Source organism: Mobula hypostoma, chromosome 13 (genome assembly GCF_963921235.1).
Source record: "Mobula hypostoma chromosome 13, sMobHyp1.1, whole genome shotgun sequence".
In the NCBI taxonomy this organism is placed as follows: Eukaryota; Metazoa; Chordata; class Chondrichthyes; order Myliobatiformes; family Myliobatidae; genus Mobula; species Mobula hypostoma.
Genome location: NC_086109.1, coordinates 79870353 through 79898236, shown reverse-complemented (window position 1 = coordinate 79898236; position 27884 = coordinate 79870353). Strand labels below are relative to the sequence as shown.

At 45.4% G+C, this 27884-nt stretch overlaps 2 protein-coding genes across 7 annotated transcripts in view; one reads left to right on the top strand and one right to left on the bottom strand.

Moving 5' to 3' along the window:
* LOC134355712 (serine/threonine-protein kinase Nek9-like) overlaps positions 1-2729 on the top strand; it is a 170931-nt gene extending 168202 nt beyond the window's left edge. For all 6 annotated transcript variants that reach the window (XM_063066038.1, XM_063066036.1, XM_063066037.1 and 3 more), the window contains one exon: positions 2704-2729. The gene's annotated coding sequence lies outside the window, so the exon portion shown is untranslated. The remainder of the gene's footprint in view (positions 1-2703) is intronic.
* igdcc3 (immunoglobulin superfamily, DCC subclass, member 3) overlaps positions 1-27884 on the bottom strand; it is a 189813-nt gene that overhangs the window by 23171 nt on the left and 138758 nt on the right. Inside the window, exons 6-7 of the mRNA XM_063066040.1 lie at positions 16225-16383; positions 3954-4119 (exon numbers count right to left, since the gene is read on the bottom strand). Coding sequence (XP_062922110.1) covers positions 3954-4119; positions 16225-16383 — 325 coding nt within the window. The remainder of the gene's footprint in view (positions 1-3953; positions 4120-16224; positions 16384-27884) is intronic.

The window sequence follows — 27884 nt, the reverse complement described above, 5'->3', positions numbered from 1 at the left end:
TGAACATTAAAGTAAGGCAGGCTCAAGCGGAATGGTCATTGTTGGAGTGGATAGAGTTAGAGTGGAGATTTTGAGGTTTTAGTTCTTCGAGGCTTCAGTCAGAGAAGGTAAAAATAAAGTTGTAGGTAGTGTTTTTTCCTTCTTTATATCTGCAAAGCTAGGTCAGTACATAGATGCCAGGCAAGGATAGTGGATTTCTTCTCGTGTGGGATGTGGGAAGGCAGGGAGACCTCCTGTATCCCTAACACCTACACTACAAGAAGTGCATCCAGCTGCAGCTTCTAACAATCCACATTAAGGAGTTGGAGCTGGAACTGGATGAACTCTGGATCATTCAGGAGGCTGAGGGGGTGATAGATAGGACATATAGAAAGGTAATTACACCCAAGGTGCAGGACACAGCAAACTGAATGACAGTCAGGAAGGGGAAAGGGGTTAAAAAGACAGTGCAGAGTACCCTGTAGCTATCTCCCTCAACAGCAGGTATATCACTTTGGATACTGTTGGGGAGGTATGACAGTGGTCGGGTCTCTGGCACCGAGTCTGGCTCTATAACTCAGAAGGGGAGGGCTGAGAAGAGGCTAGTTGTGGTGACGGGGGATTCATTAGCTAGGGGAAGAGAAAGGAGGTTCTGCGGGCGAGAATGAGATTGCCGGATAGTGTGTTGCCTCCCTGGTGCCAGGGTCCGGGACATTTTGGATCGAGTTCTTAGCATTCTTAAGTGGGAGGATGATCAGCCAAAGCTCGAGGTCCATGTAAGTACCAATGACATGGGTAGGACAAGTGATGAGGTTCTGCATAGGGAGTTCAGGGAGCTAGGTGCTAAGTTAAAGGGCAGGACCTCCAGGGTTGTGATCTTAGGAATGCTACCCGTGCAACATGCCAGTGAAGCCAGAACTAGGAAGATTATACAGTTTAACACGTGGCTAAGGAGTTGGTGTAGGAGAGAAGGCATAAGATTTTTGGATCATTGGGCTCTCTTCCAGGGAAGGAAGGACCTGTACAGAAGGGATGATTTGTACCTGAATTGGAGGAGGACTAATAACCTCGTGGGAAGGTATGCTAATGCTGCACGGTGGGATTTAAACTACATTTGCAGGGGGATGGGAACCAGAGTGCCAGTACAGTTAGTGGAGAGTTGTGGAGGCAGATGTTGGTAAGATGCCTTGCTAACATCCATGTAGGCAACATCCACTGCCTTGCCTTCATCCACTTTCCTGGTAGCTTCCTCGAAATGCTCTATAAGATTGGATAGACATGACCTACCACACATGAAGCCATGCTGACTCTTGTTAATCAGTCAATGTTTATCTAAATACTTGTATACCCAGTCCCTTAGAATACCTTCCAATATCTTTCCCATAACTGATATCAGACTCGCCAGCCTGTAATTGCCTGGTTTATTTTTAGAGCCTTTCTTAAACAGTGGAACAACATTGGATATCCTCCGGTCCTCTGGTACCTTTCTTGCTGCTAAGGATGATATAAATAGCTCTCTCAGACCTGACAATTTCCACACTTGCCTCCCACAGGGTCCGAGGGAACACTTTGTCAGGCCCTGGTGATTTATCCACCCTGATTTGCTTCAGGATAGCAAACACCTCCTCGTCTGAAATCTGTACAGAGTCCATGAAGTTGATGCAGCTTGGCTCATTTCTATAGACTCTGTGTCCATCTCCTGAGTAAACACAGATGCAAAAAAAAAAAAATTATTTAAGATCTCCTCTATGTCTTTTGGATCCACGCATGCATTACCATTTTGATCTTCTAGAGGACCAATTTTGTCCCTTGCAATTTTTTTGCTCTTAACATATTTGCAGAATCCCTGAGGATTCTCCTTCCCCTTGTCTGCTAGAGCAACTTCATGCCTTCTTTTTGCGCTCCTGATTTCTTTCCTAAGTGTTCTTTGGCACTGCATGTACTCCTTAAGCACCTCATTTGTTCCTACCTGCCCATACCTGCCTGGAACCTCCTTTTTTTCTCTTAACCAGGGCCTCAATCTGTTGAAAACCAAGGTCTCCTACACTTGTTATCTTTAGCTTTTATTCTTACAGGCACATTCAAGTTTTGTACTCTCAAAATTTTGCTTTTGAACGCCTCCCATTTACCAAGTATGCCAGAAAACAGCCTACCCCAATCCACCCTTGCCACTTAATTTCTGATAATATCAAAATTATTTTTTCTCCAGTTTAGAACCTCAACCCATGGACCAGACCTACCTTCTGCATATTTACTTTGAAACTAATGAGATTCTGATCACTAGATGGAAAGTATTTCCCTATATAAACTTCTGTCACTTGCCCTGTCTCATTTCCTAATAGCAGGTCCAGTATAGCACAGTCTCTCACCGGGACTTCTATGTATTGATTAAGGAAACTTTCCTGAACACATCTGACAAATTCTGTCCCATCTAGTCCTTTAACAGGATGGGAGTCCCAATCAATATGTAGAAAGTTCAAATCACCTACTAAGCCTTATGTTTCTTGTAACAGTCTGTGATCTCTACAAATGTGTTCCTCTAAGTCCCTAGGACTGTTGGGTGGTCTGTAATTATAGCCCCATTAACATGGTCATACCATTCTTATTTCTCAGTCCCACCCATAATGCCTCACTAGATGAGTTCTCCAGTCTGTCCAGATGGAACAATGCCGTGACGTTTTCCCTGACTAGTAATGCCACCTCTCCTCCTTTAATCCCTCACAGGAGCCCAAGTTTGACATTTCCAAGTGTTACGAGAATACACATAAAATTAAGATGTTTGCTGGCCTGGGCTAGCATCAGTGGCATCAGCAGTTGGTCTGCCACCTGCCCTCAGGGGAAGGAGAGATAAGGAACAATGGAGCAGCGTCTGGAGATGTGTAATGAAGGGATGTGGGAGGAAGAGCTGTCTGGAGCGGCTCCCCTCTTTGAACCTTGAACTGTTTGAAGTGATGGACAGGCGATACCCCAGCAGGGGGATAAAAAGGGACAGGTTCGCTAAGACACACACACACGCCACCCGAGGTAACGAGACCCTGGAAGCGGTGCGCCTCTCACGAGTGGGTGAGAAGTGCCAGACAACGACCAGGGTGGAAAGGTACGATCAGCGGGAACCCGGTGTGTGTCCGCCCTTGCCTGGGTGCCGGGTTCACTGCAGAGGATCGACCGCATCTGGAGGAGGGGTCACAGTCGGTGACCTCAGGTGACATCACCAAGGACCCGCCCAAATGCTGTTTGTGAGCCATCTCGCTGGTCTGTGAGTGAAGCTGTGCTGAATGATGAGTTGTTCCTATTCTATGTCTCTCTTCCCCCACCTTGTCCATCGCCATGGCAACGATTACTGCGAACTGGACTACTAACTGGACTGAACTTTGAGTCATTTTGAAATTGGTCCTTTACCCCTAGACAACGATAGAGCTTGATTGATGCTGTTATCTTAATTCTGTGCACATGTGTGGTTATCATTGTTGAATTGTTGCATTTATTATCCTTTCGATTACTGTGTTGCTTGTTTCTTTAATAAAACTTTCTTAGTTCTAGTACTCCAGACTCCAACTGAGTGATCCATTTCTGCTGGTTTGGCAACCCAGTTACGGGGTACGTAACACAAGTTAGACCATCGTGGGAGCATGAAATCCCAAAACTGGCATCAATTTCATGGCCAATGGCAGTAGTTTCATTATTAATGTTGCAAAATACTAACACAAAAGTACCAGCCATTCTTTTCCTGGCTTTACTATATGCCCACTGCTCTCCTTCAAATTTCCCTCCCCAAGATCACATCCCTCAGTGAGAAAAGTGGACAAATTTTCATTCTGTTGAAATGGGTTTGATTCCTGTGGGAATACGACTGGCAGATCCCCAACTGGTAGCAACCAGGCCCAGAGCCTATACTTGGGGAAACCTCATGTCTCCTGAATTCTCCTCCAAAGATCTGCCCAACCATGGAGCCGGTGGAAGCTGGGTCCACTTACTTATTGTTGTTCTTCAGTTTGATGTGCCCAGTGGGTGCCAGGATTTCCCCGTTTTTCAGCCAGGTGAGTTGAGGTACTGGCTCCCCTTGTGCCAGGCAATTGAAAATAGCCGTGGTCCCTACAGGCCTCGAAATGGACTGCGGATACTGCACAAACTCTGCAGGTGCTAAAATATAAAACGAGAGAAAGTAAGTCAGCTTACAAGAAAGATGAGTTTATCCTCCGAATGCAGGAGTGAGTGTTTGACAACATTGGAATGTAGAACATAGAACATTTCTGCCCTCTGGCCCACCTACTGACTTTTAAACCTACTCTGAGATAAATCTAACCCTTCCCCGCTATTTAGCGCTCCATTTTTCCATCATCCATGTGCTTAATTGAACATTGTACAACTGCAGAAGAATGGATGCAGATTCAACTGTGGCTTTCAAAAGAGAATTGGATTAAAACTTAAAGGTAAAGCACGTTTACGCTTTGAGAAAAGGAGGAGATAATGGGTCTGGTTAGTTTGCTCTACCAAGAGCTAAATCAGACTCAATGGGCCAAATATCTTCTTTCTGTGCTGGATTCCTCACACACTGAATGCCCCCATGGTGTCAGTCTCCAGTACACAGTTCAAGGTTTTCCACCCTGTAGAAGAACTGCTCCCTAGTACCGAACTTGCCTTTTGCCAAATTTCATCTTTGTTCGTGCATCTCGGATTTGTGAATTGTACTGGAATACAGGTTGTACCTTTCTATTCTTTATATCATATAAACTAGTGTGGCGCGTGGCCAATTGGTTAGGGCGTTGGGCTCACGATCTGAAGGTCGTGGGTTCGAGTCTCGGCCAAGGCAGCGTGTTGCGTCTTTGAGCAAGGCACTTAACCACACGCTGCTCCAGTCCACCCAGCTGAAAGTGGGTACCGGCAAAATGATGGGGGTTAACCTCGCGATAGACAGGTGTCCTATCTGGGGGGGAGGGCCGGGGGGAGTCTGGTACTCTCAGTCAGTTCACGCCACAGAAACCAGCATAAGCACTGGCCTGATGGGCCACAAGGCTCGGAACAGACTTTAACTTTAAATATCATATAAACTCCTCAAGATCATCTCTTGAACAAGATCAGTTTCAAAATTTATCCGTGCTGTGACGATGGGGATCAGCTCCCAGACCTAAGAGCTCGGCTTGTGCTTTGAGGACAAAGCAACCCACCAACAGGACATCGATTTTGAAATAAACTCCATATTCAAGTTACAGTCTGACCCGGACACTAAACCATGTTGGCCTTAGACTGAGTACCGGTTACCAAGCAATATCCCAGGAAATAGAGCAGCACTTTATGGGAAGTCTGGGATTGTAAAAAGGCTGCAATATATCACATGCGTCAACATAGGGGAAGGGGAGGGGGAGGACACTGAGAGTAAGTGGCAAATGTGTTGGTTCTTGTTTGACTGCTCGACCTGGAGGAGCTCTGAATAGTTATGCAATGCTTCCAAATAAAACCGAAGCTCCCATTTGCTCACCTCCACATGGTCCAACCCCTCACTCCCTGACCCAAGCTCGTCTCCCCATCTTCCCTTCTGTTTCGCCCTTTTCCTCCGCAGGTTTGTGGTGGTGCAGCAAACTGCTCAGATACAAAACTAAAACCTTGATCTGAACCTCTCCGGTCCAGACCCAGCCGAGATCGAGGACCTGACACGTTTCCACCCCTGTCCTGAGCCAGGCGTATGTGGGCTGAGTTTTGGGAAGCAGGGTCTACTCTAAACAGAACTCTGACTGTTATAGTGTCTTCTTTCATAAGAAATTTAGGGTGGCATGGTAATGTAGCAGTTAGCATAATGTTTTACAGTGCCAATGACCCGGGTTCAATTCGCGCACTGCCTATATAACACTTTACAGTGCCAACAAACTGGGTTCAATTCCCAGCACTGCCTGTTATAACACTTTATAGTGCCAATAACCCAGTTTCGATTCCCGTCACTGTCCATTTAACACTTTACAATGCCAATAACCGGGGTTCAATTTCCACCGCAGTCTGTTGTAACACTTTATAGCGCCAATGCCCCAGTTGCAATTCCCGCTGCTGTCTGTATAACGTTTTACAGTACCAGTTACCCGGATTCAATCCCTGCCACTGTCTGTGAGGGGATTGTAGGTTCTCACTGCGACTGCATGGGTTCCTCCGGGTGCTCCAGTTCCTTCCCACATACCCAAGGGTGTATGTCTTAGTTGGGTAACTGGTCACTTGGGTGTATTTAGGCGGTGCAGGCCCATTGGATAGAAGGGCCTGTCATCTGTGCTGTACCTCAAAATAAATTTTAAAATAACAATGTGCTGGCTTCTGTTACACTGCCAGCCTTAATGCAGGGCCTCGGCCCAATACGTCGACTGTTTAGTCCCCTCCATAGGTGCTGCCTGGCCTGCTGAGCTCCTCCAGCATTTTGAGTGTGCAACTCGAGGTTATCAGCATCTGCAGCAGCTCTTGTGCTTAAGACCTTTCTGTCTGCCTGCTGCATACCTTACTCTCTCCTCTCCTTCTCCTCCCGGGTCAAAGCGGAGACAGCCAGCCAAGTGCACACAAATCGAAACTAAAAGGCGGTGGTGTGGGGGGGGGGGGGGAGCTGTGGCATAGGTGCAGTGTCACACCAGTGGCAAGCTCCTGTTCGATCGCACACCGTTGGAAAGCTGTGGTCTGCCCCACTGGCTGGCCTGAGAATGACCCGAAGGCTTGGGTTTCCTAATAGGCTTTGTGTACTTAGTGAGACGTTCCACTTGACTCCAACAGCACAAACATTCTTTCCGAGATAAGTAGGGTAGTATTTCATTCTCTTTCCGCAATGACATTTTGTTAAACACACATACATGTAATAGATTATAAAGCAAAAGCCAGCACATGGAGAGTTAATGTGACTACATTATTAATGCCCCTGCCATGTTCCGTGTACCAGATTTAATTATTCATAGCTCTTAATTATTCATGTGATTAAATACACATATCTATTAATTAGATAAATTCAAAAGGAATTTGAAATATCGAGCACTCAGAGACCAAAAACTCTTTGTGCCTGCACATTCGCCAGCGATGGAGACTTCCTGGTGAAAGCCAGCACGACACCGTTTCAGGAATTTACTTTTCATTAGTAATGGTAAATTCACAGTGATGCGTGTTGGGGCAAGGGTCTATTAGTCTGTGAAAGCAGAGCTGTAAATTTTGGGGTCAGTGTGCAAATCAGTCGATGCCAAGTGATTAGAGTGCAGAGAAAGTAGGCTCCCTAGGGCAAGCGCTGTGGCTGACATCACTGACTGCAATCACTTTACCATGAATCCTCAGGCTTTAACTTTTTGCTTCCCGGCCTGCTGAAGTTATCTGGTAAACTCAGTGCCTTTATGTCTTTGGTACCACTGTTAGATGCCGCGTAAGTTCCAACTCTAACTCAGAGCCTGAGGACTGCCCGAGCACAAATACCTACCAGTCACCTACACACTGGTGTAAGGTTTCAGCTCACTGAAATCCATCAGTAAATCTTCGCTTTCAGTAATTCAAGATGGGTCTTGAGTCTGCTTCTTGCCTGGTACAGCGAGAAGCTAAATCTGTGGCCTCCAACCGATTTAATTTCTCTCTGTATCCTTCTCTAAGAACTCACCCACAGGCCTTTAATTAGATATTGGACTCTGTCATCACGGTGGCTTCTTTCTGATTTGACACCTGACTCAATTTCACCAGTCAATGCAGAGGAGGAACCAGACCTGTACGTGGCCGGGCCAAGTGGGAGTGCTTCTCCAACGAGGGATGAAGTAAACTTCCACCTCTAATGGTGAAAGATTCTAAACTGGGGTTGATAGATGTTAAGTGAGGTTCGGTATTGATTTATTATTGTCACATTATTGGGGCAGCATGGTAGTGTAGCAGTTAGCGTCACGCTTTACAGTCACACCGGCATCTGTAAGGAGTTTCTACATTCTCCCCATGACTGCGTGGGCTTCCTCCAGGTGCTTCAGCTTCCAAAGACGTACGGTGAGAGTTAGTGAGCTGTGGGCGCGCTTCGTCGGCGCTGGAGGTGTCCCGACACTTCTGGGCTGCTCAGCACAACCTTCGCTGATCTGACTTGACGCAAATGACGCATTTCACTGTATGTGTCCAACTGCATTTGACAAATTAAGCAACTCTTTAAATCTTTAGAACATAGAACGGTACAGCTCATGACATTTACTGACCTTTTAATCTATTCTAAGATCAATCCAGCCCTTCCCTTCCCCCGTTCCCTCCATCTCTCATGCAACCATGTGCCTATCTAAGAGTCTCTTAAATGCATCTACCACTACCCCTGGCAAGGTGTTCTAAGCCCCCACCACTCTCTGTGTAAAAAAAAACCTACCTTTGACAACCTCCCTATACTTTGCTCCAATCACCATCAAATTATTCCCCTTTATATTAGCCATTTCCGTCCTGGGTAAAGTCCCTGGCTGTTCACTCTATCTATGCCTCTTGTCATCTTGTACATCTCTATCAAGTGACCTTTGCTGCAAAGAGAATAGCTCCAGTTCATTCAACCTTTCCTCTTAAAACACCCTCTGTAATCCATGCAACATCCTAGTACATTAGAACATTGAAAACCTACAGCACAATACAGGCCCTTCGGCCCTCAAAGCTGTGTCGAACATGTCCTTACCTTACAAACTACCTAGGGTTACCCCTCCCCCTCCCTTCCCCTATTCCAGTTTCACTCTGCCCCCTCCCCCAGCTGCCTATGACCTCCCTCATTGTTCCACCTCCTTCTACTACCTACTGTGCTTTCGCCTATTCCTTCTTCACCTTTCCTGCCTATCCCCTCCCTGCTTCCTCTCCCGCACTCCTTTATCTTTCCCCTTACTGGTTTTTCACCTGGAACCTACTAGCCTTCTCCTTCCCACCCTCCCCCCACCTTCTTTATAGGGCCTCTGCCCCTTCCCCCTTCAGTCCTGACAAACGGTTCCGGCCCGAAACGTCAACCGATCTTTTCCACCGATGCTGCCCGACCTGCTGAGTTCCTCCAGCGTGTTGTGAGTGTTGCTTTGACCCCGGCATCTGCAGAGTATTTTGTGTTTACGGTTACCAATAGCCCTCTATTTTTCTAAGCTCCATGTACCTATCCAGGAGTCTTTTAAAAGATCCTGTTGTATCCATCTCCACCACTGTCGCAGGCAACCCATTCCACACCCGCACCGCTCATCTGCATAAAAAACTTACCCCTGACATCTCCACTGTACCTTCTTCCAAGCACCGCAAAACTGTGCCCTCTCGTGCTAGCCATTTCAGCCCTGGGGAAAGTCCTCTGACTATCCACACGATCAATGCCTCTCATCATCTTGTACACCTCTATCAAGTCACCACTCATCCTCCATCGCTCCAATATTAGAAAGTTTTTGTCAGGCCATTTTCCCAACAAAGCTTGCCAAATTCCTATTCACATAGTGTGTTGAAATAACTATTGAGTTTACATTTGAAGGTCTCTAAAGTATAACTCCTCTGCATCCAAAAGGGATTGCTACCTGTGCCACGTGCTAGCGAGGGCAAGAATAGTCGTATCAGGCAGATGAATGCGTGGCTGAGAGACTGGTGTAGGGGGCAGGGCTTCAGATTCTTGGATAATTGGGATCTCTCCTAGGGGAAGTATGACCTGTTCAAAAAGGACAGGTTACACCTGAACCCGAAGGGGACCAATATCCTAGCGGGAAAGTTTAATAGAGCTGTTAGAGGGAGTTTAAACTAATTTGGCAGGGGGATGGGGACCGGAATGACAGAGCAGAGGAAGGGGAAAACAGAAATAAATCTAAGATAGTGAGCAGTAAAGATGTCAGGAAAGACAGGCAGGTGATGGGGCAAATTTGTAGCCATTGGGATGAGTTGCAGTGCAATAAAGTTGCAGTGAAATCAAAGCAAAAAGTATCAAATACTGGTCTTAAGGTGTTATACTTAAATGCACGCAGCATAAGGAATGAGGTGGATGATCTTGTTGTACAGCTACAGATTGGCAGTATGATATTGTGGCCATCACTGAGACCTGGCTAAAGGATGCATGTCTCTGGGAGCTGAACGTGCAAGGATACACGGTGTATCGGAAGGATAGGAAGGTAGGCAGAGGGGGAGGCGTGGCTTTATTGGTAAGAAATGATATTAAATCATTAGAAAGAGGTGATATAGGATCGGAAGGTGCAGAATCTTTATGGGTTGAGCTAAGGAATAGCAGGGGTAAAAGGACCCTGATGGCAGTTATTTATAGGCCTCCAAACAGCTGTAGGGATGTGGACTACAAATTACAACTGGAAATAGAAAAGGCTTGTCAGAAGGGCAGTGTTATGATAATTGTGGGGGATTTTAACATGCGAAGAGATTGGGAAAATCAGGTCAGCACTGGATCTGAAGAGAGAGAATTTGTAGAATGTCTGCGAGATGGCTTTTTAGAACAGCTTGTTGTTGAGCCCACTAGGGGATCGGCTGTACTGGATTGGATATTGTGTAATGAACCGAAGGTGATTAGAGAGATTGAGGTGAAGGAACCCTTAGGAGGCAGTGATCATAACATGATTGAGTTCACTGTGAAATTAGAAAAAGAGAAGCCGAAATCTGATGTGTCGGTGTTTCAGTGGAGTAAAGGAAATTACAGTGGCATGAGAGAGGAACTGGCCAAAGTTGACTGGAAAGGGACACTGGCGGGAAAGACAGCAGAGCAACAGTGGCTGGAGTTTATGCGAGAAATGAGGAATGTGCAAGACAGGTATATTCCAAAAAAGAAGAAATTTTTGAGTGGAAAAAGGATGCAACCATGGTTGACAAGAGAAGTCAAAGCCAAGGTTAAAGCAAAGGAGAGGGCATACAAGGAAGAAAAAATTAGTGGGAAGACAGAAGATTGAGAAGTTTTTAAAAGCTTACAAAAGGAAACCAAGAAGGTCATTAAGAGAGAAAAGATTAACTATGAAAGGAAGCTAGCAAATAATATCAAAGAGGATACTAAAAGCTTTTTCAAGTATATAAAGAGTAAAAGACAGGTGAGAGTAGATATAGGACTGATAGAAAATGATGCTGGAGAAATTGTAATGGGAGATAAGGAGATGGCAGAGGAACTGAACGAGTATTTTGCATCAGTCTTCACTGAGGAAGACATCAGCAGTATACCGGACACTCAAGGGTGGCAGGGAAGAGAAGTGTGCGCAGTCACAATTATGACAGAGAAAGTACTCAGGAAGCTGAATAGGCTAAAAGTAGATAAATCTCCTGGACCAGATGGAATGCACCCTCATGTTCTGAAGGAAGTAGCTGTGGAAATTGTGGAGGCATTAACGATGATCTTTCAAAAGTCGATAGATTCTGGCATGGTTCTGGAGAACTGGAAGATTGCAAATGTCACTCCGCTATTTAAGAAGGGGGCAAGGAAGCAAAAAGGAAATTATGGACCTGTTAGCTTGACATCGGTGGTTGGGAAGTTGTTGGAGTCGATTGTCAAGGATGAGGTTACAGAGTACCTGGAGGCATATGACAAGATAGGCAGAGCTCAGCATGGATTCCTTAAAGGAAAATCCTGCCTGACAAACCTATTACAATTTTTTGAGGAAATTACCAGTAGGCTAGACAAGGGAGATGCAGAGGATGTTGTATATTTGGATTTTCAGAAGGCCTTTGACAAGGTGCCACACATGAGGCTACTTAACAAGATAAGGGCCCATGGAATTACGGGAAAGTTACATACATGGATAGAGCGTTGGCTGATTGGCAGGAAACAGAGAGTGGGAATAAAGGGATCCTATTCTGGTTAGCTGCCGGTTACCAGTGGAGTTCCATAGGGATCAGTGTTGGGGCCGCTTCTTTTTACATTGTACATCAACGATTTGGATTATGGAATAGATGGCTTTGTGGCTAAGTTTGCTGACGATACGAAGATAGGTGGAGGGGCCGGTAGTGCTGAGGAAATGGAGAGTCTGCAGAGAGACTTGAATAGATTGGAAGAATGGGCAAAGAAGTGGCAAATGAAGTACAATGTTGGAAAGTGTATGGTTATGCACTTTCGCACAAAAAATAAATGGGCAGACTATTATTTAAATGGGGAAAGAATTCAAAGTTCTGAGATGCAATGGGACTTGGGAGTCCTCGTACAGGATACCCTTAAAGTTAACCTCCAGGTTGAGTCAGTAGTGAAGAAGGCGAATGCAATGTTGGCATTCATTTCTCGAGGAATAGAGTATAGGAGCAGGGATGTGATGTTGAGGCTCTACAAGGTGCTGGTGAGACCTCACTTGGAGTACTGTGGGCAGTTTTGGTCTCCTTGTTTAAGAAAGGATGTGCTGACGTTGCAGAGGGTACAGAGAAGATTCACTGGAATGATTCCGGGAATGAGAGTGTTAACATATGAGGAACATTTGACCGCTCTTGGACTGTATTCCTTGGAGTTTAGAAGAATGAGGGGAGACCTCATAGAAACATTTCGAATGTTAAAAGGCATGGACAGAGTGGATGTGGCAAAGTTGTTTCCCATGATGGGGGAGTCTAGTACGAGAGGGCATGACTTAAGGATTGAAGGGCGCCCTTTCAGAACAAAAATGCGAAGAAATCTTTTTAGTCAGAGGGTGGTGAATCTATGGAACTTGTTGCCATGGGCAGCAGTGGAGGCCAAGTCATTGGGTGTATTTAAGGCAGAGATTGATAGGTATCTGAGTAGCCAGGGCATCAAAGATTATGGTGAGAAGGCGGGGGAGTGGGACTAAATAGGAGAATGGATCAGCTCATGATAAAATGGCGGAACAGACTCAATGGGCCGAATGGCCTGCTTCTGCTCCTTTGTCTTATGGTCTTATGGTCTTTCTAAATCTTCCACATCCTTCATATAATGAGGTGATCAGAACTGAACACAATAGTCCATATGTGGTCTAACCAAAGTAATATAGAGCTGCATCATTACTTCACAGCTCTTGAACTCAATCCCCACCTAACTGTGAGGATGAGACGCAGCCTGTAGAATCGCTGCCTCACAACACCAAAGACTTGGGTTCAGTCCTGACCTCAGCTGCTGTGTGTATTAAATGGGTATGTTTCCTCTGGGAGTTCCAGTTTCCTGATACATCCCAAGGTGGGTTAATCGGCTGACTAAGTTGCCCCCAGTGTGTAGGGTGAGTGGCAGAATGTGTGGGGAGGAGGGGGAAGTTGATAGGAATATGGGAATAATAATAAAATGAAGAGACTGATGTAGAATAGTTGGCTGATGGTCAGGGTGGACTTAATGAGTTGGAGTGTAAGTTTCTGTTGATTGATTGAGATTCAGCGTGGAATAGGGCTTTCTAGCCCTTTGAGACACGCAGCCTAGCAATCCCCCGGCTTAACCCTGGCCTAACCACAGGACAATTTACAATGCCCAATTAACCCACCGATCATTACGTCTTTGGACTGTGGGAGGAAACCCACGCGGTCACGGGGAGAACGTACAAACTCCTTACAGGCAGTAGCTGGAATTGGGCCCGGGTCGCCTGTACCGGGAAGCGTTGTGCTAACCGGGTCGCCCCTGTGCTGTATCTCTCTCTCTGTCTCCTTGAGGAAATGGCGGCTCTCTAGAGGACAGAGCTGGAGCCACCTCCCACCCTGCTCCTCCTGAGGTGCCTCTGACTGGTCTGCTGACCACCTCAGCACGCAAAAGTTCCCATCTGACATCCATGGTCCTTGGACTTCCATGTCACTGTCAGTAACTCTGGGAGCTCCTTCCCCTTCATCACACTTGTTCTACATGATAACCTTTTCCTCAGAAAGCAAGTGTCCACCGCTCCATGTTCAGGCTGATGACCTGATGGTGAGAACATGTTTCCAGAAAACCCAAGTCTTCATCCAGAGAGTGGGCACACCACCAGACATTTCCTAAGGACAACAAAGCCTAGAAGGATGAATCCCCGAGACAAGCTGTCTAGCTCACTGGCTGCTGACATCAATATAGTTTCCTACCACAGCAGCCTAACCATGGGCCAAGGCTGAACAAGTTTCAGAGTCATTGTGGAAAATACTATGGATTTTCTAAAAATGAGGCTCCAATGCTTGAATTAGACTGCAGGCATGCTGCAGAATATGCCCAGCAAAGGGCAGGTTCCTCGTAGTAACATGCTGCATGTTTCTCAGCCTCACTTGCTAGGTCAACTAAAAGCAACAGCTGGTGCCAGAGGAACAGCAGCAAAGAGACACAAGTATTGAGGCAACACACATCAAAGTTGCTGGTGAACGCAGCAGGCCAGGCAGCATGTCTAGGAAGAGGTACAGTCGACGTTTCAGGCTGAGACCCTTCATCAGGGGCTAGTGGAACAGAGACTTGGCCTCAATCCTGCCTTCAGGTGTTCGTCCATTGTTGATGTCGAAGAGGACCTCAACACCATTATGATGGTGTCGAGACTAGCGCGTGATTTGGATTTAAGTGAGGGAGAGTTGCGCAGCGTCAACCTCACTCTCTCTTCCCAATTCCCACCTGGATCCAGTGGCAAGACAGAGTCGAGATGGCTGGAGATGGGACTAGGCGCAGTGGATGACCAGGACGTCTTCTGTGTCTTGTCCTGCTCTACACGTTCCACGACGCTTGCAGAGACCGCTTTCTTGACCGTTGGACCTTCCATTGGTCTCGTCCCCTCAATCCGCTGGAGTCTGTCTTCACATGCTGGGATAGACAACTCCCTATCACACCGAGGGTTTGAGACTCGTCGGCTACCCTCAGCTGGTTTAGCCGGCTTGTCGAAGCCGTTGCCCGGGGCGTGGTCGCTGTCGCATGCAAACAGGGAGCCACAGGTGAGAGCTGAGTGCCAGGTGGGGACCAAAGGTGGACTAACCGCCTTGAAAAGGACATGACATGTTCCCCCACCAGAGGTGCTGCCCCTCCCTGACACCCCATACACCTTCAGGTGCTTTGTGTATAGAACACGTAGTTTTACCCTGAGAGTTCCAGTTTCCTGATGCATCCCAGGGTGGGTTAACAGGTTGGCTGGCTCTTGTGAATTGCCCCTAGTGCGTAGGGTGAGTGGCAGAAGAAGCAAGAAGAGCACAAGGACGAGGAGGCTTGCTGGGGCAAGCACCAGCAGAAAACCAGCAGCCACCAGCTCCCAGCAAAGCAGAGGAGAGAGGCGTTCACTGCATGGGAGGCGGCCTTCTTCTCAGACTGTTGTGCAACAAGCCACACTCTGCGGCACCCTCAGCAAATGCACAGGATCCATTTTAAGGTGTGCTTCTGAAATGCAAACTAGCAGCCAGTTAACTATTTGCTTTATTCGTCACACGTACTTCGAAACATACAGTGAAATGTGTTGTCCGCTTCCATGAGAAACAGAGTCCGTGGCTGTGCTGTAGGCAGCCTGTAAGTGTTGCCACACGTCTGGCGCCAAAAGAGCATGCCCACAATCTATATGTTTTTGGAATGTGGGAGGAAACCGGAGCACCCGGAGCATTAAATTTCACAGTAATCAGACATCCCACCTCTCCCGGAAGTTCCGGGAGTCTCCCGCATATTAATAGTGGCTCCCTGATGCCCGCAAATTATATACAATGTCCCGGAAATCAATTTTTTTGAGAGCAAGAGAGAGCGCGAGAGCGACAATGAGAGAGAGACAGCACGCGAGAGAGAGTGAGAACAAGCAAGAGAGAGAGAGAGAGCGCGAGCGCGCAATGGCAGAGTGTTCCAAAAAAAGAAAATATAAAACGTACGTCACCCCAGACGACCCTAAAGTGTACCCCTGCCTAATAGGGGTCAAAATAATGACAGTGTTGCTCGCTGCGCTGTTTGCAACAGTGACTTTTCTATTGCCCATGGTGGGTTAAGACTGTAAAAGACTTGTTGAGGTGAGTTTAACAGGTGTCATTCGTTCACTAGCATAGCTAACGCTATTTAAACTAGCTGGCTAGCTGCTAATGAGCTACTCTATTGCAGACATCCCACCTCTCCCGGAAGTCTCCCGCCAATTGATGGTGCTACCTCCCTGAAATGAGTTTTTGCAGGGTGGGATGTCTGCAGTAATTCACGGCGTTGAGATGTTGATGAGACTCTTAAAAGGGCATCTGAATGTGCAGATAATGGAAGGATACGAACATTGTTCAAACAGAGCTTGGTTGAACATTTAATTACATTTAATTAGTTCCACACCACATCATGGGCCCAAGGGCTTGTACTTCTGCTAATCTGCTCTATGTTCTATAATGCAGGTCATTCTATTGGGTGTTCCCACTCACACAGGTGACCAAATGAAATCTAACTCTCAGCAAGTGGCTATTAATTGTAACGGTCCCCACGAAGAATCACAGACTTACCTTGGACCACCAGCCTCCCCTGTGCTGTGCGCCTCACCCGCGTCCCTGGTTTGTTGGCGGCGCACACGTACACCCCGGAATGCTGCACGGAAAGGTCGGAGATCATCAGGTTCCCTGTGCCAAGCACCTGGATTCCCTCCACGCCGATCGGCCGGCCGTCTGCGGATGCAAACGTTTGCGGATTAGCTGGGATTTAATCAGCGGAGTAACAGTTTGTCTCCCCCAGTCCCACAAACAATCACTTGTCAAATCCACCAGTGAGTTAGAGAAAGGACTGCATTAATCTTGCACTATCATGCTTGAATGATGGGGAGAGCCTGGATGTTAATCCTACAGCTTATTATATGGAGGCAACTAAGGTTTTGCCAGCTGTCACACTTAAAAGTCGGAGGCAAAAAAAAATAACATGCGTAAGTGTGTCAAAATAAAATATAGTTCTGTTCAAAAGTCTTAAGCATTTCGCTAGGGTGTCTAAGAGTTTTTCACCATCCTATATTTGTGAATATGGAGCAGAGAGCAAGTTTGTAAATCTGGTGGGAGCAGAGGATGTTGGGAATGGCGAGGGTGGAGCACTGTGGGAAGGGTGTGGGACAGGAAGCAGAGAAAGAGTGCCAGGGACGGGGATGGGGTGAGTGGCACATGTGCGGACACACCCAGCCTTGAGACACCAGGCACAGTTATTTGATTCCAAACAACTGGATTACTGATCATTACAGGATGTCTCTCTGGTGCTTCCTGCTCCCTCCCCTCTCCCTGTCCCCTTCCCACCCTCAGTCCACAACAGAGACCCATATCAGAATCAGATTTATCATCACTCATATATGTCATGAAATTTGTTTTCTTTTGAGGTGTAAAACATAAAATTACTCTGTAGCACTATAGCAGCTATATATATGTGCCTAACTTTTCCACAGTAGTGTTATTTAAAGGCATCCGTTAGTCTTGCGAGACCATGGATCTGCGCCTGGAAAGTCTTCACTCTCCAGGACGCAGGTCTGGGCAAGGTTGTCCAGACCTTTGCGACTGTCCACTCATTGAAAGCATCTGCGTACCTCAGCCTTAGAGATGACCAGGTTTCAGGTTGTGGCGGTGGCTTTCCTCAGAGGCTCAGAGTTAGTGACATCGAACCGTGTGTAAAAGCGATTGAGCTCATCTGGGAGAGAAGCCGCGATGTTGGCGGCACCACTGCTTGGCTTTGAAGTCTGCGATAGCATGCAACTCTCGCCACAAGTCCCTTGTGCTTTTCGTTGTGAATCTTGACTCAATCTTGTCCCTGTATTGTTGTTTCGCAGCCTAGAAAGCTTCACGCAGATGGTAGCTGCTTTTCTTGAGCTCCAGCTGATGGCCGGCCGCGTAAGCTCTGTGTAGCGAGGTAAGTGCTGCTTGCTTGGAATTATTGATCCAGGATTTCTGGTTCGGGAAGACCTTGACCGACTTCTGGGGGACAACATCGTCAATGCACTTCCGTATGAAGCACATGACTCCATCTGTGAACTTGGAGACACCCTCATCATGGAAGACGTTCCAGTCAACGTCATCAAAGCAGTCCTGCAGCATGGAGGCCGACTGGTCGGACCAACAGCGGACAGTTTTAACTATGGCCGCCTCTTGTTTCAGCTTCGGCCTGGGTCTCTGGCACTGCGAGACAAACACTCCCCTATAAGCTCTGCCATTGAGGTCATACAAATTATTCATTAATACCTTAATCCTGACAGGTCTGAGGTCTAACAAGTCCCAGCATTTCCTCATTACAATACACAACATTCCACCCGCAGTGCTAAACACGTACACAGTTTAAACTGATCTTCTGATCTGTTAACTCCAAAGGAGAGTAAATTGGGGCAGTGCATAAAATTTATTTATTTTTTTGAGAAACTGCAAAATAGGCACTTCCGGCCCTTCAAGCCACACCACCCAGCAACCCCCAATTTAATCCCAGCCTGAACATGGGACAATTTACAACCACCAATTAACCTACCAACTGGACTGTGGGAGGAAACCAGAGCACCTGGAGGAAATCCTCACTGTCACAAGGAGAACGGACAAACTCCCTACAGGCAGCAGTTGAAACTGAACCGCGGTCACGGGTACCAGAAAGTGTTGTGATTAGCTGTGAATTAACCTGATGTCTGATCTGTTTCTCAAGTGAGCCTAAAATGATACAGGCAAATTGGTTATTTCTGCTATAGCCTATCCTGTTACGTACCAAGTGGAGAAGCACAGTTCTTGCAAACAGTTAATAAATGATGCCCAGTTGGTCTGCTGTTGGGTAGTGTCGACAGAGAGACGTTGGACACCTACATACCTTTCTTTATCAATGCCACAGGGCACTCTACCTGAGCAAAAAAGGACACACTGACCTAACTTCCAGTCTCCCAGAATGAACTACCATCACTTTGTAACTTGCTGACTACCACGCTAAAGGATGAGCCTGGATTACATTTTCCTATATGCTCTTAAAAAAAACATTGCGCCCATTCCAGCTATCAGACTAATCCCATCAATCCCAGTCTCCCACTCATTTTCCTGGAAACCTACTCTCTCTCTCACATGGCCACAAACTTCCCTTGATGCTTCACCCAAATACCTCACTGGGGGAAACTGTGGCCCAGAAACCATTCATGCCTTCAAGAATGTGGGAGGAAATCAGAGCACCCGGAGGAAACGCAAGTGGTCACAGGGAGAACTTGCAAACTCCAAGGTTTAGGAGTCAGAATCGAACCTGAGTTTATTGGCACTCTGTGACTGCTGTACTGTCTACAGTAAGACCACACCACCCTAATCCATTAGTTCAGATCCAGACTGGGTCTCAAACCTTAAAGGAACAGCTTGCATTGATACAGGACCTTTCATGTTCCTCCCAGAACATCTGAAAGCACTTTGGCCTACTCTGGATAGTAGTCATGATTATAAGTTAGGAATTGCAGCAGTTAAGCCATCTGCAGGAAGCTGCAGTGGCAGGTACCACGGTAGCATAGCGATTCGCCCAGTGAAACTACAGCTCGAAGTGTTCTGGAGTTTGGAGTTTGATCCAGTGCCATTCTGTAAGGAGTCACCATGCATTCTCCCGGCAGAGTGTATGGGTTTTCTCCGGGTGCTCTGGTTTCCTCCAACAGTCTAAAGACATACCGGGGAGGTTAACTGGTCATTGTTAACTGTTCCATGATTAGATAAGAGTTCATTGTGGCTGTGGGCTTGCCGGGGCAGCGTGGCGGGAAGGGCCAGAGGGCCTAGTCTGCACTGTATCGCTAAATAAATAAAATTGCAAAGTGTCCCCAACATGTCCTTGGGTGTGTTGGTTGTTAACACAAACTATGCATTTCATTGTATGTTCCCACGTACAGTACTGTGCAAAAGTCTCAGGAACCCCAGACTTTTATATAGTTTCAGATAATATGGCCTCCAAGGAGCCCCAATCTCAACATCGTCGCGGCTGGAGAAACGGAAGCAAACGAGACAGCCAAAGTCTGCAAGTTCTCCGAGATGCTTGGAACAACCTACAAGCCATTTTTCTTATAAAACTACAGAACTGTATAAGAAAACTGATGCAGTTTTAAAGGCAAAGTGTGGTCACACCAAACACTGATGTAATTTATTTTTCTTACTGTTTACTGCTCTTTAAAAGTAATTTGTTTTGATATTTAGAGACTTTTCATTATGTTTGAATGCATCTTCGCTTTATAGATTATTTTTTACTTCTGCTTAAATATTTTGCACAGCACTGTGCATGATAAATAAATCAGAATCTGAAGTCATGTTGCCCAGATCATCTCTGTTTTTGTCCAGGAAAATAAGGGCATCTCTGGTGCTCTTCTCTGTGCCAAGAAGGTTTGATTTCCACCTAAGAGAATAATCAGTTCAACTTCTTATCCAAAAGCAATTTTTGGAGGAGATTTTGAACTTTGGATCTTCTGACTCAACAACAAGTCAGCTACCATTGGAAATGTTAGGACGTTTTGGAAGGTTAGTGCATATAGCAAATAACTTCAGCAACTAACTTTCGCCATCAGTCTTCAGATCTGAATATGGACTGTAGATTAAATTTAAAATGCAGCTCTGGACAAATGGGTTCCTAAAAGTTGTGAACTCCAGTTAATTGGAAGACCAGGCAATGCTGATTTACATTCACTTGGGTGTCTGTAGTGTGGGCAGGAAGAGGGAAGTGTGAAGTCTGTGTGTACTTCAGCTTTAGGGATGCACTTTAAATGTGGAATTGTCCATTGATCTTCAGCATATAAAATGTTGTGTAGTGTTGGGTCAAGCAGGCTGCTTCCTCTGAAAGGAGTTTCAATACGATGCCTGCTGTGTCTCATTTTGTCGAATAAAGATACTGCTTCATATCTACCAGCTACTTCTCTCTGGTGACTTTATTCACATTACAACAAAAACCACAGCAAAAATGTGAGTTCACACCATAGCTTCTGATCCCCACCTTCAAGGCACAGGCCATCACTGGAGTAGAAGTCTTTTTTTTTTCTCTTTCTTCACCAACAGCCATCCCCATACTGCTAGGCAAGTGTGGGTGCTTAAAGTAAACCCGTGGCCCAATGACAACACCTCTGTGCTGCACTATCAGATCTATTATCACTAGCATTTGTCGTTTTACAGCAGCTGTAAAGTGCAAGACATAAAATTTACTCTTGGGCCTCCATTGCTTAGAGTCAACCACGAATTTGCGTCTTCTCTGTCTAGATACGCAAGCCTGGGCAGTATAATATGGAGAGCAACTTCCCCCTTCCCACACATCTGATGAACCCAAAGAAATGGCACAGACCAATACAGTTTGGTACCAGCAGCGACACAGGAATTACCAGTCAACACTGAACTCAGTGTAAGGACTCCAGCTCCGGACTTTTCCTTTGGGTTTACTCTTGAAGCCTTCCCCGTGAGGGGGTATAGCTGCAAGGCAGTGGAAGTTTGAGATAAAAGTTTTTCTTTTCTTTTAGATGAGCTGCCAATCACAGCTGATGAGCCCCACCTGCCCAAAGCAATGGATGTTAAGGCACCAGTAACCTGCCTTTGCCCCTTCTCCTGTCAGTAGAAATGGTTTCACCAGGCTTGGTAGTTGAGCCGCGTGTGAAAGCCAGGAGCTGGACATGGTTGACAGAGGCTATTTGAGGTGCATGGCATTGGGAGCATTTAATAGCTAGTGGGAGCTTATCCTCATTTCCACCCCCGGCTGTAACAACCTAAAAAGTACTAGAAGTAGTAATATTGAAAAAGAGGAGCAGTGAAGTAGTGGTCATGGGTTCATGGTCCATTCAGAAATCTGATAGTAGAGGGGAAGATGTTGTTCCTAAAACATTGAGTATTGGTCTTCAGGCTTCTATACCACTTCTGGCTTCTGTGATGAGAAGGAGGCTTGGCCCAGATGGCATGGATCCTTAATGCTGGATGCTGCCTTCTCGAGGCACCTACTCTTCAAGATTTCTCAATAGCGAAAACGGTTGTGCTCAACATGGAGCTGGCTGACTCTACAACCCTCTTTCGATCCTGCACACTGCAGCCTAAACATCAGGCAGTGATTCAACCATTCAGAAAGCTCTCCACCATTTTTCAGATGGAAATATGCACGAGTCTTTGATGACAAACAAAATCTGCTCAATCTCCTAATGTGGTAGGGTTGCTGGATGGCTTTCTTTGTGATTGATATATCTGTGTCTGGGCAACAGCCACATTTCAGCTCACAGCAGGCTATTTAGTCAACACCCTGGGCTGTTCAAGCTCAGGTCTCAGAATGGAAACCAAATTATGACGATTCTGAATTATATGATCTTTCCACATACATCAAATTCCTACATGTTTCCTGATGCACATCCTTTATAATTAAACTGCAAATTGTTGTAGATACAAAGGTCTCAATTTCATAAAGGACCTTTCCACTGGAATATTGAGCAAGTTAGTAATCAGTGCATAAATTAAAATCTAATGTGACAAAGACAAAAACATACTTTGCTATGAGTCAATCTAATTACACTGTTATACATTATGAATGTTCCTCCATTGCCATGATCCCCATAGTGTACTCATTATAATTATATCTTCATAGAATATCATATCATTCCATAAATTAATAAATCTCATTTGAAGCTCCCAGCTTGAAATCATATTTTGGAATCCAATTTTTTTTATTGTTCACCCAACCTGATTAAAACTCAGTTTGGAGAATTTGTTTCAGATTTCAATACTAATCTGTGATAAGGGAACTTATGAAAATACAGCTCACATTCAGCATTGGTGTGTTCAAGCTGAATTAACTATAATGATGCATCCCTTTCATTGCCGTGTTTACCTAGATCTTGGAAATCCCAGCTGCATAGTGATTTTAATTGGTTTTTATGTTTAATAAAAGATATGATATGTTCTTAGTATCCTGACTAGTATGTATGGTTGCCATTGTAACTGATTCATTGTGCCTTTCATGGTGAAATTTCTTTGTTTCACTCCAGGGCTTTGGCCGCTCTCTGTCCTCTCACTATGAATGACCAAGCAATTAATGGGTGCGTTGTTCAAAAAGGTTAATATGAGTGGCGTGATGCAGAGTTATTAGAATGGATTGATTGGATGCCATAATGAATGCCAAAAAAGACAAATAGAGTATGGCATTTCCTGTATATGTTTCTGAATAAAAAATATTTCGTGAAATTAAAAAAGGCTTGCAATTTAAATATGCTTATGAAGTCTCCTGCCTTTCATGAGAGGGTAGAGAAAATATTTGGATTCCTCAAAATGCAATGGCAAAATAAAATACAGCATGCATAATATGCCAGTGTTGCATTTCAGAATCAGGTTAATGGGAATGGCCTTTTATCGCTGGTGAGATTGCTCTGCTACAGAGAGGGGAGACCGCCTTTTTATCACTGGGGAGATCACTCTGCTACGGAGGGGGAAAATGTTGCCTTGATTTTCTGTTTTTTGGATGTGGACTTGGACTGTAGACTTTTTAATCAGCCTTATGGTTTCTTTTTTGTATTCTGTGTTTTTCCCGCTTCTATGTTTTTTGCCCTAAATTATTAAATTTGACATATATGGAATTGCACAGAATCTTGCAATCCACAAACAGGAGTCCACAAACCAGGCCTCATTACAGCCAGACAGAATGCTCTGCATTGCACATCTATAGAAATTTGCACGCGTCTTCGGTGACATACTCAATCACCTCAAACTCCCAAAGAAGCAGAGGTGCTGGTGTACCTTCTTCATGATTCCACCGATACCTTGGGCCTAGAATAAATCCTCTGAGACGCCCAGGAGCTTGGAAGGTGCTCACCCCTTCCGCTGCTGAAACTCAATCAGGACTTTATACTTTGCAGTTTATCGCTTCTTCCACCTGCCCGGTGTAGGTGACGGGGTAGGGATTGTACTGCAGCCAGTAGATCTGCTCCAACTATTTCTGAATGTGTGCCCACTTCCGTCTTAACATGTGTCGCTGAAAATTACAGGCATCACGTTCAAATTAAGTGACTGCCCTGCTTGATGATTGTAGCATAGAAAGAGAGCATTCAGCCCATCAAATCAGGCAAGCCCTCTCCTCATGGTCCTGCAAATTCTTACTCTGTCAATTTTTAAAAATTAATCTTTTTACAGCTGCGCAGACCAACCATTACTCTGAGCAGGAACATTTTACACAGCCTGATAATCGCGCGGCACTTTAATAAAATGTTATATAAAAGAAAACTCTAGCTGCGCGGCAACGAAGGCTATGTGCACCAGAGCATTTGAGTTACTGCGCAGCCATGCACCTGCGCAGCTTGGAGGAAACAGTGCTTTCCAGACTTATCCAGCTCTCTTTACGAATACTACTATTGAATCTGCCTCCAACACTTCTCTTGGTGTATTCCAAACCGCAATAATGGCCGCAAAAAAAAAAAAATTCCTCATGTCACCAGTAGATCTGAGTCAGGTTTTTACAAGTACGACCACACGTGGCTCCTTCAGGTTCCTCTGGTGAGGCTGTGCCGTATTAACCACAATCTTACACTTCTCAAATATTGCAGCACACAGCTGACTACAATGTGAAATATTACACGCTTCATTCCCCCTGCTCTTGGAGCTCTGCTATTCCAGATGGAAGCAAGTGAAGGTCTCTCCTACCATTTTCAAAGGCACAAGTAGCTTCTCAAAAATCCCCAGCACTGCAAAATAAAACCTCAAACGTCGCGCCCTGTGGCTGCGAATTACTGTTTGTGCGTGCGTGAGTCAGTACAATCCAAGTCCATCCATTCTGGGTGGGGAAGTATAGTGACGAAAATGAACAAATGCAGATAAATTGACATCAATGTAGTTACATTTATATAGATGTACTGAAGTAGATACACTGCTGCAGTTGGATCAGCAGAGATACATTGATAGTGACAAATATATCAGTGCAGGTGCTCTAAAGACGCCTGCAGGGTATCGCACTGAGGAAGAGCTACATCAATGTGGATATATCAGTGAAGTGCAGTTCGCAGCATTGATCTGAAGCCCTTGGTAATCCTACTGTGCTCTGAAGCAGACACACCATTACCGTGCTGTCACACTGGCAAAAGCCTGTGCCTGCATATGAAATTATTGCTAACACACACACACACATACACTCACTCAGTGGCCACTTTATTAGGTACACCTGCTCATTAATGCGAATATCTAATCGGCCAATCATGTGGCAGCATCTCACTGCATAAAAGCATGCAAACAAGGTCAAGAGGTCCAGTTGTTGCTCAGACCAAACATCAGAATGAGGGAAGAAATGTGATCTAAGTGACTTTGACCGTGGAATATTGTTCCTGCTAGACAGGGTGGTTTGAGTACCTCAGAAACTGCTGATCTCCTGGGACTTTCAAGCGCAACAGTGTTTAGAGTTTACAGAGAATGGTGTAAAAAACAAATAAAAACATCCAATGAGTGGCAGCTCCGTGGGCGAAAATGCCTTTTCAGTGAGAGAGGTCAGAGGAGAAAGGCCAGATTGGTTCAAGCTGACAGGAAGGCGACAGTAACTCAAATAACCATGCATTACGATAATGGTGTGCAAAAGAGCATCCCTGATTGCACAACACGTTGAACCTCGAAGTGGATGGGCTACAGCAGCAGAAGACCAAGAATATACACTCAGTGGCCACTTTATTAGGTACAGAAGTTATCGAATGAAATGTCCACTGAATTATTACAGCATTCATCACATGTCTACTATTTTTTAATTGGCAGCGCCAAGTTTTTTAACATGATTTGCTAAAGCTTGCTGGCTACATACTCCTCTCTAGTCAGGCTCTGTTCAACCACAGCTGGAATCAATAAGAGTTCCACCCAAATGGCTGTGTCTAATTATAAACCTATAACCTTGAAGTACAGATATAAGCCACTATTAATAATTCTTCCTTTTGAAATAAACTTGTTCTTTTTTTTTTGCTCCCATCAGCAGCATATGTTTAAAGTACAAATATTATCCATGACATGTAATAAACCCCCCGTTGTGTTTTTCATGAGCTTGCAATCAATTCTGCTGCAACAATCTCATCCGTAACGTTACATATTTCATTAGCAAGCCCTGGCCAAAGTGACTTCATATTAAAGATTCATTCTCCACACACACTACACAGGAAACAAGCTAAAATCAGTGTTTACTCATTACACAGGTAATGCTGGTGCTGAATTAATGCTGAATGTGATGCACAAAACTCTTAACGTATGAACTGTCTATTAACACCAAAATTAGGTGGCACATGCTGGTTTTGGAAAGCAATTTCTATGTAACACAATGTAGCCCAAAATGATGATGCTAAAGGAGAGCTGGATGGCACCTTCACCTCAGTAATTCAGACCCTGTAAAAAGTGAATGGTATATTATCTCCTTAACCAAATATTCCATCTTTTCCAATAAAAAAATTACTACATTACTTCTTCATTCATCCTGGGATGACAATACTGTGCAAATGTCTCAGGTACATATCCAGCTAGGGTGCCTTTTGCACAGTACTAAATTTGTCAACAAGGAGCGGAGAGTGAGTTTGTAAATCTGGCGGGAGCAAAGGATGTTGGGAATGGTGAGGATGGGGTGTGGGACAGCTGGTGAGGAGTGCTGGCACAGGCAGACTCACCCAGCCCTGAGATACCAGGCAAGGTCATTTGATTCTCCTCTTCCTGCCCCCTTCCCACTCTCCCCGCAACAGAGACCCATATCAGAATCAGGTTTATCAGCACTCACATACGTCATGATTTTTGTGTGTGTGGCAGCAGTATAGTACTGTGTAAAAATCCTAGCTATATATACTGTACGTGCCAAAGACAGTATTGCACAGTACTGTACAAATAAATCCAATGAAGAACATCACTATCTATCCCTTCTCTTTAACCAAGTTTTATGATGAGGGAATTCTAAAGGTTGAAAGGGAAAAGGCTGGTAGATTACAGTCCCTGACATCAGCCCAAGGCTGATGGGGAGAGCAAGTGTCGAGTCTGGGCCAGACATTGTGTGTGTGTGTGTGTGTGTGTGTGTGTGTGTGTGTGTGTGTGTGTGTGTGTGTGTGTGTGTGTGTGTGTGTGTGTGTGTGTGTGTGTGTGTGTGTGTGTGTGTGTGTGTGTGTGTGTCTGTGTGTGTGTGTGTGTGTGTGTGTGTGTGTGTATAAACGCAGGAATGTTCATGCATTTACACTTACATCTGTGAGTGTATGCCTACGTGAGGTTTGATTGTGTGTACGTGCATGTACATTTATATGCATGCATGTGCATTTGTGTGTGTAGTCATAGAACACTACAGTATAGAAACAGGCCCATCTAGTCCATGCCAAACCATTAACCCAGTTAGTCCCATCGACCTGCACCCGGACCATTGTCCTCTATACCCCGCCCGTCTACGTACCAATCCAAAATTCACTTAACAGTGGAAATCAACCCTGCATCCAACACCTTCGCTGGAAGCTCGTTCCACACACTCATCACCCTCTGAATAAGGAAGTTCCCCTCTATGTTTCCTTTAAGCATTTCACCTTTCACCCTCAACCCATGACCTCTATTTCTAGTCTCACCCAACCTCAGTGGAAAAAGCCTGCTGGTATTTACTCCTCAATAATTTGTGTCCCTCTATCAAATCTTTCCTCGATCTTCCACGTTCCAGGGAATAAAGTCTGAACCTGTTCAGGCTTTCCCTGTAACTCAGGTGCTAATGCCCCAGCAACATGCAACTTTTCTCTGTACTCTTTGAATCCTGTTTACATCTTTCCTGTAGATCAGTGACCAAAACAGAATCTCACCAATGGCTTAATTAATTTCAATCTAACATCCCAACTCCTGTTCTCAGTAGATTGACTTGTGAAGGCCAATGTGCCAAAAGCTTCCTTTATGACCCTATCTGTGAGGCCACGTTCAAGGAATTAATGGATCTGTACTGCCAGATCTCTCTGTTCTACTGCGCTGCTCAGTGCCCTACCACTCACTGTGTAGGGCCTACTCTGATTGGTCCTCCCAAAGTGAAACATCTTACACTTAACAAAATGCTGGAGGAACTCAGAAGGCCAGGCAGCATCTGTGGAAAAGAGTACAGTCAATGTTTCAGCAGGACTCCCGATGAAGGGTCTCAGCCTGAAACATCGACTGTACTCTTTTCCAAACATGCTGCCTGGCCTGCTGTGTTCCTCCACCATTTTGTGTGCGTTGCTCGGATTTCCAGCATCTGCAGATTTTCT